The 16,743-nt window shown below is 40.2% G+C and overlaps 4 protein-coding genes and 2 long non-coding RNA genes across 13 annotated transcripts; 4 read left to right on the top strand and 2 right to left on the bottom strand.

The window, feature by feature from the left end:
- Positions 1 to 56: 56 nt before the first annotated feature.
- Positions 57 to 5,918, top strand: LOC124338296. Of its 4 annotated transcripts, none has more exons than XM_046792428.1 (9): positions 57 to 294; positions 2,116 to 2,212; positions 2,271 to 2,342; positions 4,091 to 4,494; positions 4,555 to 4,938; positions 5,006 to 5,130; positions 5,189 to 5,311; positions 5,381 to 5,606; positions 5,676 to 5,918. In XM_046792428.1, exons 4-9 carry the CDS (start codon positions 4,432 to 4,434, stop codon positions 5,790 to 5,792), a joined length of 1,038 nt encoding a protein of 345 aa, XP_046648384.1. In that variant the 5' UTR covers positions 57 to 294; positions 2,116 to 2,212; positions 2,271 to 2,342; positions 4,091 to 4,431; the 3' UTR covers positions 5,793 to 5,918. The 4 variants fall into 4 exon arrangements, with proteins under 4 accessions (XP_046648384.1, XP_046648385.1, XP_046648386.1 ...); XM_046792429.1 differs by having other exon boundaries at positions 2,113 to 2,212; XM_046792430.1 differs by having other exon boundaries at positions 57 to 298; positions 2,275 to 2,342.
- Positions 5,919 to 6,296: 378 nt separating this feature from the next.
- On the top strand, positions 6,297 to 7,029 carry LOC124338353 (ribonuclease Y-like). The gene is made up of 3 exons (XM_046792498.1): positions 6,297 to 6,392; positions 6,455 to 6,527; positions 6,602 to 7,029. Exons 1-3 carry the CDS (start codon positions 6,381 to 6,383, stop codon positions 6,901 to 6,903), a joined length of 387 nt encoding a protein of 128 aa, XP_046648454.1. The 5' UTR covers positions 6,297 to 6,380; the 3' UTR covers positions 6,904 to 7,029.
- On the bottom strand, positions 6,956 to 13,231 carry LOC124338239 (serine/threonine-protein kinase/endoribonuclease IRE1-like). 4 transcript variants are annotated; one of them, XM_046792329.1, is made up of 6 exons: positions 12,691 to 13,231; positions 12,242 to 12,516; positions 8,358 to 8,752; positions 8,024 to 8,266; positions 7,448 to 7,953; positions 6,956 to 7,385 (listed from the first exon to the last, which is right to left on the bottom strand). In XM_046792329.1, exons 2-6 carry the CDS (start codon positions 12,485 to 12,487, stop codon positions 7,186 to 7,188), a joined length of 1,590 nt encoding a protein of 529 aa, XP_046648285.1. In that variant the 5' UTR covers positions 12,488 to 12,516; positions 12,691 to 13,231; the 3' UTR covers positions 6,956 to 7,185. The 4 variants fall into 4 exon arrangements, with proteins under 4 accessions (XP_046648285.1, XP_046648288.1, XP_046648287.1 ...); XM_046792332.1 differs by lacking the exon at positions 12,242 to 12,516 and having other exon boundaries at positions 8,358 to 9,033; positions 12,691 to 13,224; XM_046792331.1 differs by lacking the exons at positions 12,242 to 12,516; positions 12,691 to 13,231 and adding an exon at positions 9,453 to 9,539 and having other exon boundaries at positions 8,358 to 9,033.
- On the top strand, positions 9,623 to 11,081 carry LOC124338430. 2 transcript variants are annotated; one of them, XR_006917828.1, is made up of 6 exons: positions 9,623 to 9,697; positions 9,974 to 10,197; positions 10,253 to 10,428; positions 10,539 to 10,605; positions 10,700 to 10,893; positions 11,020 to 11,081. It is a non-coding gene; the product is annotated as an uncharacterized LOC124338430 (long non-coding RNA). The 2 variants fall into 2 exon arrangements; XR_006917829.1 differs by lacking the exon at positions 10,253 to 10,428 and having other exon boundaries at positions 11,020 to 11,034.
- LOC124338431 lies at positions 12,477 to 14,931 on the top strand. The gene is made up of 3 exons (XR_006917830.1): positions 12,477 to 12,560; positions 13,159 to 13,273; positions 14,843 to 14,931. It is a non-coding gene; the product is annotated as an uncharacterized LOC124338431 (long non-coding RNA).
- On the bottom strand, positions 13,630 to 16,004 carry LOC124338249 (sensor for unfolded proteins in the ER ire1-like). The gene is made up of 5 exons (XM_046792343.1): positions 15,608 to 16,004; positions 14,764 to 15,464; positions 14,465 to 14,692; positions 13,905 to 14,398; positions 13,630 to 13,836 (listed from the first exon to the last, which is right to left on the bottom strand). The coding sequence occupies exons 2-5, from the start codon at positions 15,402 to 15,404 to the stop codon at positions 13,691 to 13,693; spliced, it is 1,509 nt and encodes a 502-aa protein (XP_046648299.1). The 5' UTR covers positions 15,405 to 15,464; positions 15,608 to 16,004; the 3' UTR covers positions 13,630 to 13,690.
- Positions 16,005 to 16,743: the final 739 nt, after the last annotated feature.

Below are 16,743 nucleotides of genomic sequence, written 5' to 3'. Positions count from 1 at the left end.
CTCCCCTACTACCCACAAAAATGGCTGACACGAGGGAGAAAAACTTTGATCATCACACGAAAAGAACAACGTAATCAAATAGTAAACCCGTATTATTGGAAAACAGAACGTCAACAATTTACTCAACTAAGATGTTTAAATTTTAAATCTGAAAGTGAACTTAAGTTATAATTATCTCGTCACCCTGCCGTGCCAGCCATCAAACCCACAGGCCACAGCACCCCAACTCCATTTGTAAAATTTTGCAGTCAAATATTTCGTAACAGCCATCTATCCGTGCTTTAAACAGAAATGGTATGTATAAATAAGTTGGGTGTTACTAAAACGCGAAGCGAAACGGCGGAACGCGAAACTCCTAAAACGCGAAACAGTGGTGCGAAACGGTCCCAAAAATTGGGGACCGTTTCGCGGGTCCAATGGCCTAAGGGCATCCTAAAGTGCGAAACCATTTGCGAAACCTTTGATTTTTGAAATATAAAAAATTTCCTGTTTTTAAATTTCTGAACGCCCTTACTACCACGCCCCCAACTACTTAAAACCGCTCCTTACAACTTCCGAACGAATCCGAACGAATTAAATCAAGATAAAAAAAAGAGCCTCTAAAACGAATCTGTCTTTGCGGTTACAACTTCCTTTCTATGCTACGCAATTGAGAGAGGAGGATTCCTCAAGTTTGTTCCCAAGGACCCTGATGTCTAGGGAAGTCGGCCAATAATAAGACAAAATTCGAAGGTGAAGACAAAATCGGAACATGTAGTAATATTTTTCGTTTGCGTTGAGAGAAGGCGCGTGATAATACACAAGTATGTTTTCTATGAAAACAAAAAGAAATGGTTTATATCTGTTTGATCAATTTCACACGTCGCACCCGAGGAGACGATAGGGACGCTTAGTTACGCCATATATGGCGGACGTGCGTGATTCGTTAACAATCTAATCCATTCGTCCACGCCAATATGTGACAGTGTCAGTATAAATTCTCTTTTTCCTCTACTTTCCTTTAAAAGCAGACAAAAAAATGAACAAATTGCCAGGCACTAAGGACACATTTCAACAATTTTCCATTCCAGCTTTCATCGGCTTTCACGTATGGCACGCAAATGCTTTAGCGTACCGTTCAGCTTTATGAAAATGTAAAGAGCTTCGTTTTTGTTTTGTTTTTTCAATCTAAACTGAACGAGAAAAGATTTCCCTCCTGCTGACGCTACTTGCGATGTCATGAATGATGAAATAACGGAACGAGATTCCATCTCAGATAAAAAGGCGGAAAGATGTTAAGTTTTAAAATGCTATATTCGGTTGAAAAAGACAATTCTACTTCGTTTTTCGATAAAAATGTCGTTCAAGTGAGATTTGACCCAGAATGTCAACCTTAGCATTAAAAAAAAATGTATCGTGCCCTGTGCTCGATTTTCTACGTAATCGCCAGTAAATATTTATGGTCGTCCGGCTTTCCAAAGCAAACGCTTCACGCAACTTTAGCAACGAAGAAAATACACGCGCAAACAGTTATACAACTTTTGAAACTTATGCATGAAATATTTTAACTTACTTTGTGCTTTAACAGGACCATGAATGACCTCTACATGCAACTACACACATTGGTAGTGTGCCATTACTGTAAGCTGAGAAGTGATAACCTAGAAGGCTAGAATCATAATTGTCATAATCAATAATAAGAATCATAATGAATAATTGTTGTGTAGAACAGTAATATGCACTTCTGGAAACGGAAGAATTTTAAATACACGGAAATTTTTGAATTATATTCTCGTCTTTAAATAAATAAATTCAAAAAATAAGTTACTTTCAATTTTTTTTAACGACTACTTTTACAATGCAGTAATGCACTGACGTCGACTGTTTCGCGTCTACGGTTTCACATTTTAGTAAGACCTCTAGCGCCTAAACTGCGAAACGGTCCCGAAAATTTTTGGGACCGTTTCGCACCACTGTTTCGCGTTTTAGGAGTTTCGCGTTCCGCCGTTTCGCTTCGCGTTTTAGTAACACCCAAATAAGTTTTCAGTTCTTTTGACGTAAGTTTTATTAAATTTGTGCAAGTGATTCACGATATTTATGGTGACACACAGACACGTTATCCTTTTTTGCTAGCAGACGACCGAAAAACTTTGATACCATTGTTATTGTTCCGAAAATTTGGAACCTGTTGGAACTGGCGATGGAAATATTTCACCATGTTGCAGCCAAACATGTAAACTTAATAGGCAAACAGCATTTACTTTAATTGCTTAATATTCCTTATTTCTTAGTTAGGAATATGACCGTACTTTTGGGTCCCAAAGTCACCGACACCTATGAACGACGGTGATGAGTATCAGCAGGTATAATAATTCCGTTGAATTTTTTTTGCGTAGTAAACGGGTCGCCATAATTCGTCATCGTCATCGTCATCGTCATAGTCTGCCCATAGGGGGCTAAAATGCGGGATCCGCTGTGGATGCCACCAGGGGGCACCACTGGATTTCAAATAGTCATAGGCTAAAGTTGTGCAAGTTTATCTAGATTTTTATGCTTGTTTTATTTTAAAAATAGGCAATAATGAATTAAATCGAATTTTTATATGCAAAAAAATTAAGAAAATGTTCCTGTATTCTGAAACATTCACGCATAGAAAACATCAAACTAACGTTAAAAATAAAAATAGACGTTAATTCCGAAAAAATAGTCGGCGGATTGTCGTAGATAACTAGACATCCTTTAACAAGTTAGAAAACCACGCTTCAATCAGAACCTCTGAGAATCTAATTATAATTAGGATTTCGCAAATAAAATAGGGTCATATACATGTGTATACGTTTATATAAGAGGGTACACAAGATACGGAAGCACATAGAACGGTCAAGTCCATCAAAGCATGTGATATTAAATATGATTATATGCGGTTAAATATTATTGCATATAATTATATATATTTTAATATATAATGTTATATATAAATATATAAAGTCGTATATGCACGTAGAACGGTCACGTCCATGAAAACATGTGATATCAAATATTATTATATGCGGTTATATAATATTGCATATAATTATATATATTTTAACATATAATGTAACAATATAATGTTATATATAAATATATAGTCGTATATAAATTCAAGGTATTCTCCTATCAAATTAAAGAGATAATTTTCCAGAGGTGACATGAAAATATAATAACTAAGCACCACGTATTTTATCTTGAACGGATCACATCATCGCACTCATAAGTCATAATGTCAATATATAGTTTTAAGTATTTAATGCATTACACCAATTGCATTAGCATTACGCTAGAGCTAGACATTCAAAGATATTTGTACTACCATGTTCGAACCACAAAAAACTGTAGTGGTTGTTCGAAATGCCAAGTAGAAGTCAAGCGGCTCCCTCTGGTGGCCGATTCATGATTTCCACAACACATTCCGCAGTTTAGTCCCTAAAAGACGATGACGATGACGATGACGATGACGAATTATGGCGACCCGTAGTAAACAAACTGTTAGAAACTAGTTCAAACTAGATGTTGTCCTGACATTGGGCACGTGCGCTTATTTATTTGGAACGGAATGCTCTAAAAGGAATCAATTGGACCAGATGTAAACATTTGCTGAAGACTTGGTCAACTAAATCGCAGTGAGCAACTGAGCACAAGTAAATGGAGGACTCACATGACTTTTGAACTTCCTTGGCCTTGTCGATCCCACAAAGCAAAATATCTCGTAGATTGGCCCTTTTTATGATCCTGAACTAGTCAAATGTCACGCGATACCCATTAGTTAGACTTGCAACTCGTGTAACATGTTCAAAACGGGACCAGCGTCACGTAAGCCTAATTGCATTAGACTCAAGCCCTTTAAAATTTATCTAGTAAGAAATGATAGGGAATCAAGTCATTTTTCTCTCAACATTTTCAAATGCATTTCGAATTCATATTTTTAATTAAATCAAATTTTCATTTAAACAATTCAGGTATTTCGCCGTGTACCCAGAATTTAATTTCGCAAAACATATTGCTGGTTTCGTGTGGCTATTTAGAATATCTTAAAATTAATTTTAAAACGATTTTAATCTTTAAATTAAACTAGCTCAACAAAGGAAGCATTGGAAAAATGCCCAATCAGGAAACTTTGCAACCGGCAACAGTTGAGAAGAAACAATACGTGACGGACATCACGTCCGTCCATCTCCATATTCGCCCCGAAGAATATCCTAGTAAAAACGGGATGACTTGGTGATTGAGAACAGTTCAAATGTCAAAGTCTAGGCTTACCGAACTCGTTTGCATGGTAAACATCACGTGAGCCGCTGCTTGCGTTTGTGTGTTTCGAGCCCAGCTGCTACTATAAAAGACAACTGGAAATGCTGGGAAGAGCATCACTTAGCTGACTGATATTCCCAGCGCTAAAACTTCTCCAATCGCTTCAAAATGGCTTTCAAGTTAGCCCTTCTCTTTGGCGTCATCGCCTTCGCCAGCGCTTGCTCTTACGCGGTAAGTCAAATTCAATTAATTAAGTTGATGTTTCATAATTCTTTTAAAATGTTCTGCCAGCCTGGTACCACTGTCACCACCGTCACCACTGCCGTCACCACCGTCTCTGCCGATGAAGGAGAGGAAGGCATCCTGAGCTCCCACGACCGCAGTGTCATCCGCAAGACCTGGGACCAGGCCAAGAGAGACGGAGATGTCGCCCCTCAGATTCTCTTCCGCTTCGTCAAGGCTCACCCCGAATACCAGAAAATGTTCACCAAGTTCGCCAATGTGCCCCAGAACGAGCTGATGAGCAACGGAAACTTCTTGGCCCAGGCTTACACCATTTTGGCCGGTTTGAACGTCGCCATCCAGTCCCTGTCCAGCCAGGAGCTGATGGCCGGCCAACTCAACGCTCTCGGAGCTGCCCATCAGCCCCGTAGTGCTACCCCCATCATGTTCGAGGTTGATTTCAGTAAAAACGATTTCTAATCAGGACATAATTAAACGATTTTAATTCAAATTGTAATAGCAATTCGGTGCCATCCTGGAGGAAGTCCTCGCTGAAGAGTTGGGCAGCACCTTCAACTCTGAGGCCCAACAAGCCTGGAAGAACGGAATCGCCGCTTTGGTTGCTGGTATCTCCAAGACCCTCAAGTAATTATTCTCAATATCGCTGGCTAAGAACGCTGATTTAATGCATTTAACTTGATAGGAACCCCGACGATTTGGCTGATCCCCAGACCAAATTGTCTGCCCACCAAATCCGTGACGTCCAGAGGAGCTGGGAGAACGTCAGAGGTGGACGCAACGCTATGGTCTCTGCCATCATGATCAAGTGAGATTTATAATTTAATTCACTGGGCGTATTCTGTTTAATTAAACAACAACTCTTTGATTAAATAAGGCTCTTCAAGGAGACTCCCCGCATCCAGAAATACTTTGCCAAGTTCGGCAAAGTCGCCGTTGATTCTTTAACTGGCGATGTCGAGTTCAATAAACAAGTCGCTTTGGTTGCCGACCGCCTGGACACGATCGTCTCGGCCATGGACGACAAACTCCAACTGTTGGGCAACGTCAACTACATGCGCTACACTCACACCGCCCGTAGCATCCCCCGCAGCGCTTGGGAGGTGAGATAAGCTGCCGAGGTGTATTTATTAGTATTAGCCAAATTAACTCTGTACTTGTTATAATTTCAGGACTTTGGCCGCCTTCTGATGGACTCTTTGGGTGCCAGCGGTGTCTCCTCTGATGATTTGGCCTCCTGGAAGGGCGCTTTGGCCGTCCTCGTCAATGGAATCTCCCCCAAGAATTAAAACCATTCCCTCAGGGATCCGCATTTAAGCACTAATACGGAATTGAAATCTAATTTCTCCCCCGTTTTATTTGCTGATTGTTTCTTTTCTTTCTCTTTTCAAAATACAATTAGTTCTTTAAAAGAATTTTATTATCGGTCGTTTCTTTTATCAAGTTTTAATATGATCCTTTTTGCAAGTATCATGACCTTTAGAGCAGAAAGTAAAGTAAACTCAGCACAGCTAGGCAAATGAATTACGTGTGATTTTCCAGTGTTAACCAGTGCAAACCGAATATATGAAATTGGAAGTCAAGTTTTGTGTTCTATTGATGTAATTGAATCGATTCAACTAATAGTAAGTCACGTACGAGATATTTGATTTTATTGTGAGCATTGTATACACCTGAGCCCTGTCGCTAGTTCATGTTGCTAAAATATGAAACCACCTGCCCAAATCGTGTCGTTAAGACGCCAGTGGCCAACAGCCACGTCAGTATGACATCATTCCCGGACAGTTCTCCGCTATAAAAGCCGCTGTCGATGCGAGTTAATTGTACAGATTATTTTGATCATCAAAACAGTCAACAACCTCTGTAATAATTTCATCATGACTTTTAAGGTAAAAATTTTTTTAAATTAATTTCTAAATTATTGGCACCGAATTATTTATATTTTGCACAGGTTTTGAGCATCTTGGCTTTGGTCGCCCTGGTTTTCTCTGTAACTGCAACGACCGATCCTGTTGACGAGCACGGTAAATTAAATCTATATTATCATGTCAATTGTGTCTGACTTGCGCTCTGACGTTTTCATGATGTTGAATTGCAGCTGTTGAAATGGAAATGTTGAAGATGCGCGCCGCGGAAATGGACATTCGAGTTCAACAGGTGAAAGCGATGGAGGACAACTTGCGCAAGCGACAAGAGGAGCTCGATCAACACACCCACCAACTGCAAGCCGAACACCAGAAGAAACTTCAAGAACTTGAAGCTTTACATGAAGATAATATTAAAGCCCTTGGCAAGGTACTTGAATTCGTCGAGAAAGATAAACATGTCAAGAAAACTGACAGTGTCAAGAAAACGGAAAAAGAAGCCGAGCCGGAAGTGGAGGATCATGTACACGCTTAGGTTCTAGCTGCGTCATTATAGACAATCGTTGCCGACTTTGGCAAAAAGTCTATTTCATTTCCTATTATGTTGATTGTATTGCTTTTTAACTTTTGATTTTAATACAAATTACACTGCTGCATTTAATGAATAAGTTGGACTTGGTTAATGATCAAGTTGCAAAATTTAGTGCAGTGTTATTTGTACATCTTATATTTGCGGTAGATTACTATTCCGACATTCAATAGGGCCTAATAATTAACACATTTCAATATCTTGACTTGTACTAATTGACTTGTGCGATTACTCATCGTCACCATCTAGCGTTGCTTGATCGTCTTTTCTGTCTTTGTTGTCGTAGCTCGTTGCCGATGGTGGGAACAAAGTCTCTAGTCGCTTGACGACATTTCCCAGTGAAATTCTTTTTCCCGGTTCGGTCTCGATCATGTCACGAATCAACTCGTAAACTGGACTCAATTCCTTGTTTGATGTCCGTATGGCTTCTAACGTAAGAAAACGGTTTTATTATCTTGACTTTTAAAAGGAATTTTACTGGAAAACTTACTTTCAAGCTTGGCAGGACTTTCTTCCGCTGCAATGTTCCATCGAATGACTCGATTGTTTTTTCCAAAAGGATGAATTCCTCTCTTCAGAAAGTAGAAGAAGAGGCATCCCAGTGACCACGTATCGCACGCGATGCTAAAGGTGTTGACTGGTTCTTCCTCATCATCATCGTCGCTATCAGCATCGAGATGATCGAAATATTCAAAAATTTCTGGTGCCATCCACCCGAATTCGCCGCTTCCGTTGTCACATCCAATCGAAAATGTTCCCGCATCCGTCGTTTGCTCACACAAGCCGAATTTGGCGATCATCAACCGGACGGGCTCAGATGTTGAAATGAAAATGCTGGAAGGTTTGATGTTCAGGTGGGCGAATCGCTTGTCGTGAATGTACAGCAAACCTGCGGCCATCTGCTTCAGGGCTTCTTCATCGCTTGGCATTTCCCCATCGTAATAGCGGTAGCAAAAGTTATCGACGGTCCCACCTGCCAGTTCAAAGACGTAATATCTGATTTTTAAAAATGTCATTAGTAAACCCCGAGTAAACCATCTACATGTGATAAATCAAACCAACCAACCTAAAAAGGCGATAATCGACATTCTGCGTGACTAGCAAAAGTTTGATGACGTTGGGATGATCGAGTTGTCCAAGTACTTTTTCTACCTTTTCGTCGAATGGGGTTAAACCTTCAACTTCAACTCGCTTGACGGCAACTTTTTCCCCATTGAAGGAACTACGGAAAAGATCAAAGAATTCTCCCGAGCATATAAAATTTGTCTGATCGTGCTTGGATTCCCATGGTCTTTTCTCCGCCGAGATTCTATCAATTATTTCAAATAAAAATGAACAGAACGCACTTATTGCAGGCTCACTTAAAAAAACATAATCTTCATTTGAAATGGTTTTATTACTGCTCCGTCGATTGGTTGTCTTTCGCCGTGATTTTCTCATCTTCACCAACAGGTTTCTTGTTGTCCTCCTCAGTTGATGTCATCATCTCCTGGACGTTTTCGGGCCAAGTGTTGGGCGGATTATTAGCCAGCACTTTCATCTCCATCACATCGAGACGTTGGGTGATCTCTTCTAATGCCTTTTCGATTTTCTTTCTCCAGTTCTTCGTTATCCCATCCTCGTCCAGCTGCTGGTCCTGCTGATCCTCCATCGAGTTCGTCGTTTCTTGGACAAAGTCCCATTTGAAGTCCTCGTATTTGTGGACTCCGCCAAGGCAAAGGCCGGGACACACTTTACACGCCCAACTTACGAAGACAAAATCGGAATCAAGTGCGGCTGCCCCCACGTCTTCCATCTCAAAAGCTGGGCAGGAAGACTCGGCGGTCGAAATGTTTGAATGGCAAGGGTATTGACACGTCACTTTGCAGTTGGTGCAGTTCAAAGCTTTATTCTGCTGATCTCCAATGGGAACTTTCACTTTATTCATCGTAGGCACCACTTGCTGTTGGTCTTTGCTGACGTCGACTTTATCTCCGCAACGTTGCACGGAATCCATTTTGATTTCGGGACAGCTCTTCGTGTCTAGCACTTCTTTGCTTTTTTACCAAAAATGGATATGGTATTAGTGACGCTGGTCTAAAACGAACAAACCAAAATCAGAAATGGTAAGAAATTGAGAAATTGGCCATCAGCGTTTTGTAACAAACCCACCCATCGTTATTCAAATTAAAATTTAAAAAATACTGAGCTCCTACATACATTACAATAGTGATGCAATCTGAGCTTACCTTTATAACGACCAAGTTTTATCTTTTTCCGAGTATAACAACACTAATGAAGAAACACGTCATCAGCGACCTGTCACGTCCGTTGGCTTCCAAGTACACTCGACAAATGACAAGTTTTGGTGCTGACAAAACGAGACAGACAACCTCCTCTGACCTTGTAATTCTCAGACGTCATTATAGCGAAATTGTACTTGCCGGAATAACCTTTTGTTCGTTGTTTTCCCATCTCATATTTTTATTACGAAGAAATATTTAAGCAATACATACCAAGGTCAGTTCTTTTCATTCGGAATCGGATTTAGTTAATTATTACTTGAAATTAGGCCAACTTGTTGAATACTAGTTATTTTGAATTTTTGGTTCGACTGGGCTGGATTGACCTAGCTAAAGTTGTAACCATGGTAACCTGAAAACCTACGGTAATGGTAATTCGTCTGCTTCGCGATTTTCCCCACAAGACAAGCACATGGTTTGTTGCTGAATTGTTTGTTTTATGGACCTTGTTTTATCAGGTGATTATTAGTTTGGCGATTTTGCTCTCTGTGTTGTGATTGCGGCTAGATATTCTCCTGATATAGCAGTAGCTGCTATATCCTTTTTTGGTGCTTGTGTATAATAACTAGTTATGGCTGTTGGGGTGCTGGGTGGCCAACACTGTACTACACTAAATAGAGTTTACTTGCTTAAATGATTTTGATGATGAATTTTTGGTATGTTGGTTAGATTAGTGTCAAAAGGTGTTGCTTATCTAATTTTATTCTAACAATCTCTTTAATCTTTATATTCAGGTTACTACAATGATTTCATGGGTTTGCACCCACCCGGTACTTGATGATGTTCTAAGAGCCTGTGGATTCCTGAAACATTGCTTGATTGTCTTTCCTTGAAATCGCAGCTAATTCAATTTGCTGCGGAATGTACTGCAAAAGTATTCTCTCAGCGATAATGCTGTGTTCAGTCTTCCCTACTATTCTCAACCGTGGGAGAAATCCAAAGTGTCTCATCTTATTAGGTATTACTTCATCATTTCCTTGCCTATCAGTTATTGAATGTTATGTGTTTACCAGCTAGGGATTCGATCTAACAATTGCCTGCTCAACCTCACAAATATTTTGTGTTGTCACGTGGGATTTTACCCACAGTCCTTTGACTCATTTTTCAGGGGATAGCTAAAGTCAAAATGGGTATAGGCACTGGCGAATGCTCAGTGCAATTTCAACACTTGACTGTGACGACTCAAAAGGTTGACATGTTATTGATCGTCCATAGCCGCTTATAATTGATTTTCTTCGTGTCGTAAAATGATTTGATGATAATCGTGTTAGTAATGGTTTTATTGTGTTTGTGTCACAGCAGGTGGAATTCTGGGAATTGCTCCATCGAGTCGATTGAACAGTTGCTTATCACACCGAGCATGAAGGTAAATTAACCTGGTTTCTTCCAGCTCTTGCAAATCATATTTTTAATTTTTTGTATTGATTAAATTTATCATTTTCATTTGTATTGCTGGAAAGTTCCCATCATTGAAAATATTTACAATGAGCGTCCGTAGGAGAATTAGGCCGTTGCAGATGGGGGGAACAAATTCTCTAGTCTCTTGACTACGGTTCCCAGTGAAATTCTTTTTCCCGGTTCAGTCTCAATCATATCACGAATCAACTCGTAAACTGGACTCAATTCCTTGTTTGATGTCCGTATGGCTTCTAACGTAAGAAAACAGTTTTATTATTTTGACTTTTAAAAGGAATTTTACTAAAAAACTTACTTTCAAGCTTGGGAGGACTTTCTTCCGCTGCAATGTTCCGTCGAATGACTCGATTGTTTTTTCCAAAAGGATGAATTCCTCTCTTCAAAAAGTAGAAAAAGAGGCAACCAAGTGACCACGTATCGCACGTGATGCTAAAGGTGTTGACTGGTTCTTCCTCATCATCATCGTCGCTATCAGCATCGAAATGATCGAAATATTCAAAAATTTCCGGTGCCATCCACCCGAATTCGCCGCTTCCGGTGTCACATCCAATCGAAAATGTTCCCGCATCCGTCGTTGGCTCACACAAGCCGAATTTGGCGATCATCAACCGGACAGGCTCGGATGTTGAAATGAAAATGCTGGAAGGTTTGATGTTGAGGTGGGCAAATCGTTTGCCGTGAATGTACAGCAAACCTGCGGCCATCTGCTTCAGGGCTTCTTCATCACTAGGCATTTTCCCATCGTAATTGCGGTAGCAAAAGTTATCGACGGTCCCAGCGGCCAGTTCAAAGACGTAATATCTGATTTTTAAAAATTCAAATTAGTAAACTACTTAATCGCATTTGAACAATCAAATCAACTGACCGATAATCGACATTTTGCGTGACTTGCAAAAGTTTGATGACGTTGGGATGATCAAGTTGTCCAAGTACTTTTTCTACCTTTTCGTGGAATGGGGTTAAACCTTTAACTTCAACTCGCTTGACGGCAACTTCTTCCCCATTGAAGGAACTACGGAAAACTGCAGAGAAAGATCCCCAGCATATAAAATTTGTCCTATCGCGCTTGGCTTCCCATGGTCTTTTCTCCGCCGAGATTCTATCAAATATTTCAAATAAAAATGAACATAACGCACTTATTGCAGGCTCACTTAAAAACATAATCTGCATTTGAAAAGGTTATATTACTGCTCTGTCGATTGGTTGTCTTTCGCCGTGATTTCGCACAAACTCTTGATTATTTTCTCATCTTCACCAACAGGTTTCTTGTTGTCCTCCTCAGTTGATGTCATCATTTCCTGGATGTTTTCGGGCTTGGTGGTGGGCGGATTATTAGCCAGCGCTTTCATCTCCATCACATCGAGACGTTGGGTGATCTCTTCTAATGCCTTTTCGATTTTCTTTTTCCAGTTCTTCGTTATCCCTTCCTCGTCCAGCTGCTGGTTCTCCATCGAGTCCGTCGTTTCTTGGGTAAAGTACCATTTGAAATCCTCGTATTGGTGGACTCCGCCAAGGCAATGGCCGGGACACACTTTACACGCCCAACTTACGAAGACAAAATCGGAATCCAGTGCGGCTGCCCCCACGTCTTCCATCTCAAAGGCCGGGCAGGAAGAAGACTCGACGGTCGAAATGTTTGAATTGCCAGGGTAAAGACACGTCACTTTGCAGTTGGTGCAGTTCAAAGCTCTATTCTCACCTCCAATAACGGGAACTTTCACTTTCTTCATCATAGGTACTTGCTGGTCTCTGTCGACGTCGACTCCGTTACGTTGGGTAGAATCCATTTTGATTTCGTGACAGTTCATTTGATTTTCCAAAATGGGATACATGGTATCAGTGACGCTGTCTATAAATCCCACTATGTAACCAACAAACAAAAATCAGAAATTACCACCAGAAATGGTAAGAATTGGCCATATCAACGTTTGGTAACAAACCCTACCATCGTTATTCTAATTTTTTTTTAAATACTGGGCTGTGGAATTCATTTACGTCATAGATTAAATTAACAATGTAATATCTAAAATCATACCTTTACAACGACCAAGTTTTTATCTGACCGAGTTGAACGAGCGCAGCAACACTAAATGAAGAAACACGTCATCAGCGGCCTGTCACACCCGTTGTCTTCCAATTGCACTCGCCAAAATGAATGAGTTAAATGGTGCTGCCGAAATGAGACGGACAAATAACGTCTTTTGACCTTGTCGTAGGCCTATGCCATTCATAGAATTGTTGTTGCCGCGACAACCTTGTTCGTCCTTTTCCCGTGTCTTTAATTTTTTTTTAAAAAGTATGCCACGTATGCAAACACATGCCTTTTCTTGGAATCGATAGTTTGATTTTGTTTTTCATCAAATTGGGAATTTGGCTTCCACTATTGTTAATTATTGATCGCTACTCGTCGCTTACTCGTTGGTTTTGCTTTGTCGTTATAGCGCGAATACGTAATGTCGATGCAATCTACGTTAATAGTAATTGTTTTATTGTATTTTTGCAGCATGCGGAGTGTATATTCCGCCCTTCCATCGTGGCTCTACTATACTTCCATCCCTTCGATTCGACACCGAGTCGATTAAATATAGTTTCTGGAGCAACCATCGCCGAACATGAAGGTTATTAGACCTTTAATATTCAATCCATACTTGAACGTTTATCTTGCTACGTATAACAACAACACAATAACGTTGATCGTTGTCTTTCTCAAAATTGATTTTGATAGAAAAACGATACTACATTCTTGCATCACTCACGTGAATAAGTTGTGGATGTGTTTGTTTTTCTTAATCGCGCCAATCTATTAATAAGAAATTGTAAAATAGACCCTAAGAGCGCCTAAGAGTATCAATATCCAAAATTTAGAGCTGTAATTGCTGTTTCATTAATTGTAAATTTGTATTAGATTATTTCTTCCAGCTCTAGCGAATCATGTTCTCGTTTTTTTTATTTTAACTTTTATAAAATTGCGATAAAATTGTCCATTTTCATCTGTTTTGATGGACAGTTCCCATTATTGAGCGGAAGTAGGAGAATTAGGCTGTTGCAGATGGGGGTAACACAGTCTCTAGTCGCTTAACGACAGATTCAAGCGAAATTCTTTTTTCCGGTTGTGGGTCGATCATATCATGGATCAACTCGTAAACTGGACTCAATTCGTGGTTCGATGCCTGCATGGCTTCTAACGGAAGAAAACGGTTTTCTCAATTATTTCGATTTTAAAAAGGAATTTTTCTTCAAACAACTTACCTTCAAGTTTGACAGGTTTTTGTTTCATCAGAACTTTCCATGTAATGGTTTCATCGTCATCCCCATAAGGATGAACTCCTCTCGTTAGGAAATAGAAAAAGAGGCATCCAAGTGACCACGTATCGCAGGCAATGCTAAAGGAGTTGACTGGCTGTTGGTCGGTATAACCATCGTAATAATCGTAATAATCATAAAGTTCCGGTGCCATCCACACCTCAGCGCTACCGCCCATGAAATATTCAATCGAAAAGGTCCCCGTGTTAGTCGTTGGCTCACACGAGACGAATTTGGCAATCATCAACCGGACGGGCTCGGAAGATGAAATTAAAACGCTGTAAGGGCTGATGTTCGAGTGGGCGTATCGCTTGCCGTGAATGTACAGCAAACCTGCGGCCATCTGCTTCAGAGCTTCGTCATCACTTGGCATTTTCCCTTTGTAATCGCGTGAACAAAAGTCATCGACGGTACCAGCGGCCAGTTCAAAGATGTAAAATCTGATTTTAAAAACCAAACTCATTAGTTAACACTTTATTCGCATTTGAACAATCAAACCAACCGACCGATAATTGGCATCCTGCGTGATTTGCAAAAGTTTAATGACGTTGGGATGATTGAATTTATTAAGTATTTTTTCTTCATTTTCATGGAATTTGGTTCTATCAGCTCGAACTCGTTTGATGGCAACTTTTTCCCCATTGAAGGAACCACCGAAAAATGCACGGTAATACCCCGAGCACATCATGTTTCCCAATTCGAGTTTGAATTCCAATGGTTTAATCTCCGGGATTCTAGATTAATATAATAGAAACACAAATTAATATTTTAATTGAAATAATAATCATCATTAGAAATTTCATACTGCTCTGTCGATTTGCCATTTTCCCCATTTTCAATGGTAGTTTCAAACAAACTTTTGACGATTTTCTCATCTTCACCAGCAGGTTTCTTGTTGATGTCCTCCTCAGTTGTGATCATCTCCTGGACGATTTCGGGACTGGTGGTGGGCGGATTATTAGCCAGCGCTTTCATCTCCAGCACGTCGAGACGGAGGGCTTCAATTTCCTTTTCGATTTTTTCTTTCCAGTTCTTCGTTATCCCTTCCTCGTCCAGCTGCTGGTCCTCCATCGACTTCGTCGTTTCTTGGGTAAAGTACCATTTGAAATCCTCGTATTGGTGGACTCCGCCAAGGCAATGGCCGGGACACACCTTGCACGCCCAACTTACGGAGACAAAATCGGAATAAAGTGCGGCAGCCCCCACGTCTTCCATCTCAAAAGATGGGCAAGAAGTCTCAGTCGAAATGTTTGAATTGCCAGGGTATTGACATGTCACTTTGCAGTGGGTGCAGTTCAAGGCTTTATTCTCACCCCCAACGGGAACTTTCACTTTCTTTACCATAATAGAGACTTTCTGGTCTTTGCTGACGTCGACTTTGTCTCCGCAACGTTGCGTGAAATCCATTTCGTAACAGCTCTCCGTTTCCAGCACTTTTTTGCTCATTTTATTTGCCAAAATGGGATATAAAGGCAAGCAATGGTCTAAGCAATTCCGACTATAAAACTAAGAAAACAAAAAATTAGGTCTACCACCAAAGAAATTGGCCATCAGCAACAAAATCACCCATTCGTTACTCAAATGATAAAAAATGCTATGGAATTTAATTACGTCGTAGATTAAATTAACGATGTAGTCTAAAATCATACCTTAACGACGACCAAGTTTTTATCTGACCGAGTTAAACAAGCGTTGGAACACTAATGAAGATGAAGAAACACGCCAGCGACCTGTCACGTTCTTCCAACGTCCTTCACTGTCTTCCAAGTGCACTCGCCAAATGAACGATTTGTTGGTGCTGACGAAAATGAGACGGACAACCTCTTTTGACCTTGTCGTTCTCAAGATGCCATTCATGGAATTGTTGTTGCCGGAATAGCCTCGAATTCGTTGTTTGCCCATGTCCTTTTCTTATACTGCGAAGAAATACTCAAGTTAAATCACGTGCCAAGGCCAGTTGTCTTTTCTTGGAATCGTATAGTTAATTGTTTTCATCAAAATGAGAATTTGGCTCCCACATTTGTTAATTATTGATCGCTTCTCGCCGCCTAGTTGATGTTGTTATGTGGTTATAGTCCGAAATGCAATCCACATTTTTAATTGTTTTTATTGTATTTTTTTGCAGCAGGCGGAGTTGATTCCGCCCTTCTGTAGTGGCTATACTTTCATCCGCCACCGAGTCGGCCGAGAATGAAGGTAAAATGGACCTTTGACATATTAAATCCTTACTTGAATGTTTTATTTTGCTACGTATAACAACAACAACGCAAGGTCTGATTGGATGGGTATAGCCTGTTTTTGATTCCAAACGTTTGGTCGTCAACCGAACCTTTACAGTCAAACAATCAACTCGTTATCGGCCGTGTTACACTTTCGGCTGCGAAACAAATTTTATCGTTTGATTTGTTTTTAAATTTTAGCTAGACGTTGTCTGGCCCTTTTTTTCTCCTACCCACATAGCGGCCACATAAAATGCCAACGGCGGTAGCAAGTAATACTGTCCAAATATTTTTCGAAATTTCTAGATCCATTTCATATTGACAGAAATAGGGCTCTGCCGCTAGAAGGAGGTATGACGTAACAGTAAATAAGGTGGCGTTTGATCAATAGTCTTATCTCCCGTGTTCAAACAGAAATTCGTTATGTAAAAAAAGAATAAAGTCGTCGAAGTTTCCAGATAGAATTTTAAAGCAAGTTGTTATCCGTTTTTTTTTAAATAATCGATAGTTTAACGGGTCGGCGTGTTTGTGTTTAATTAAATGTCATTCAATCTTGTTTATATTGC

The sequence above is a fragment of the Daphnia pulicaria genome, chromosome 4, assembly GCF_021234035.1.
Source record: "Daphnia pulicaria isolate SC F1-1A chromosome 4, SC_F0-13Bv2, whole genome shotgun sequence".
Lineage (NCBI taxonomy): Eukaryota > Metazoa > Arthropoda > Branchiopoda > Diplostraca > Daphniidae > Daphnia > Daphnia pulicaria.
The sequence above is the reverse complement of the archived record's forward strand: the minus strand, read 5'-3'. Positions and strand labels throughout refer to the sequence as shown.

Coding starts and splice junctions, on each gene's coding strand:
- LOC124338353 (XM_046792498.1), top strand. Junction 6,528..6,601: donor CGATCCTGTTGACGAGCACG/GTAAATTAAATC, acceptor GTTGAATTGCAG/CTGTTGAAATGGAAATGTTG.
- LOC124338239 (XM_046792329.1), bottom strand. CDS start 12,487: ATGTATCCCATTTTGGAAAATCAAATGAACTGTCACGAAATCAAAATG. Junction 8,753..12,241: donor CGGCCTTTGAGATGGAAGAC/GTGGGGGCAGCC, acceptor CCAGCTTTTGAG/ATGGAAGACGTGGGGGCAGC. Junction 8,267..8,357: donor GACAACCAATCGACGGAGCA/GTAATAAAACCA, acceptor AATAATTGATAG/AATCTCGGCGGAGAAAAGAC.
- LOC124338249 (XM_046792343.1), bottom strand. CDS start 15,404: ATGAGCAAAAAAGTGCTGGAAACGGAGAGCTGTTACGAAATGGATTTC. Junction 14,693..14,763: donor AATGGCAAATCGACAGAGCA/GTATGAAATTTC, acceptor ATATTAATCTAG/AATCCCGGAGATTAAACCAT. Junction 14,399..14,464: donor ACGCAGGATGCCAATTATCG/GTCGGTTGGTTT, acceptor TTTTAAAATCAG/ATTTTACATCTTTGAACTGG.
- LOC124338296 (XM_046792428.1), top strand. CDS start 4,432: ATGGCTTTCAAGTTAGCCCTTCTCTTTGGCGTCATCGCCTTCGCCAGC. Junction 4,939..5,005: donor CTACCCCCATCATGTTCGAG/GTTGATTTCAGT, acceptor AAATTGTAATAG/CAATTCGGTGCCATCCTGGA. Junction 5,312..5,380: donor GTCTCTGCCATCATGATCAA/GTGAGATTTATA, acceptor TGATTAAATAAG/GCTCTTCAAGGAGACTCCCC.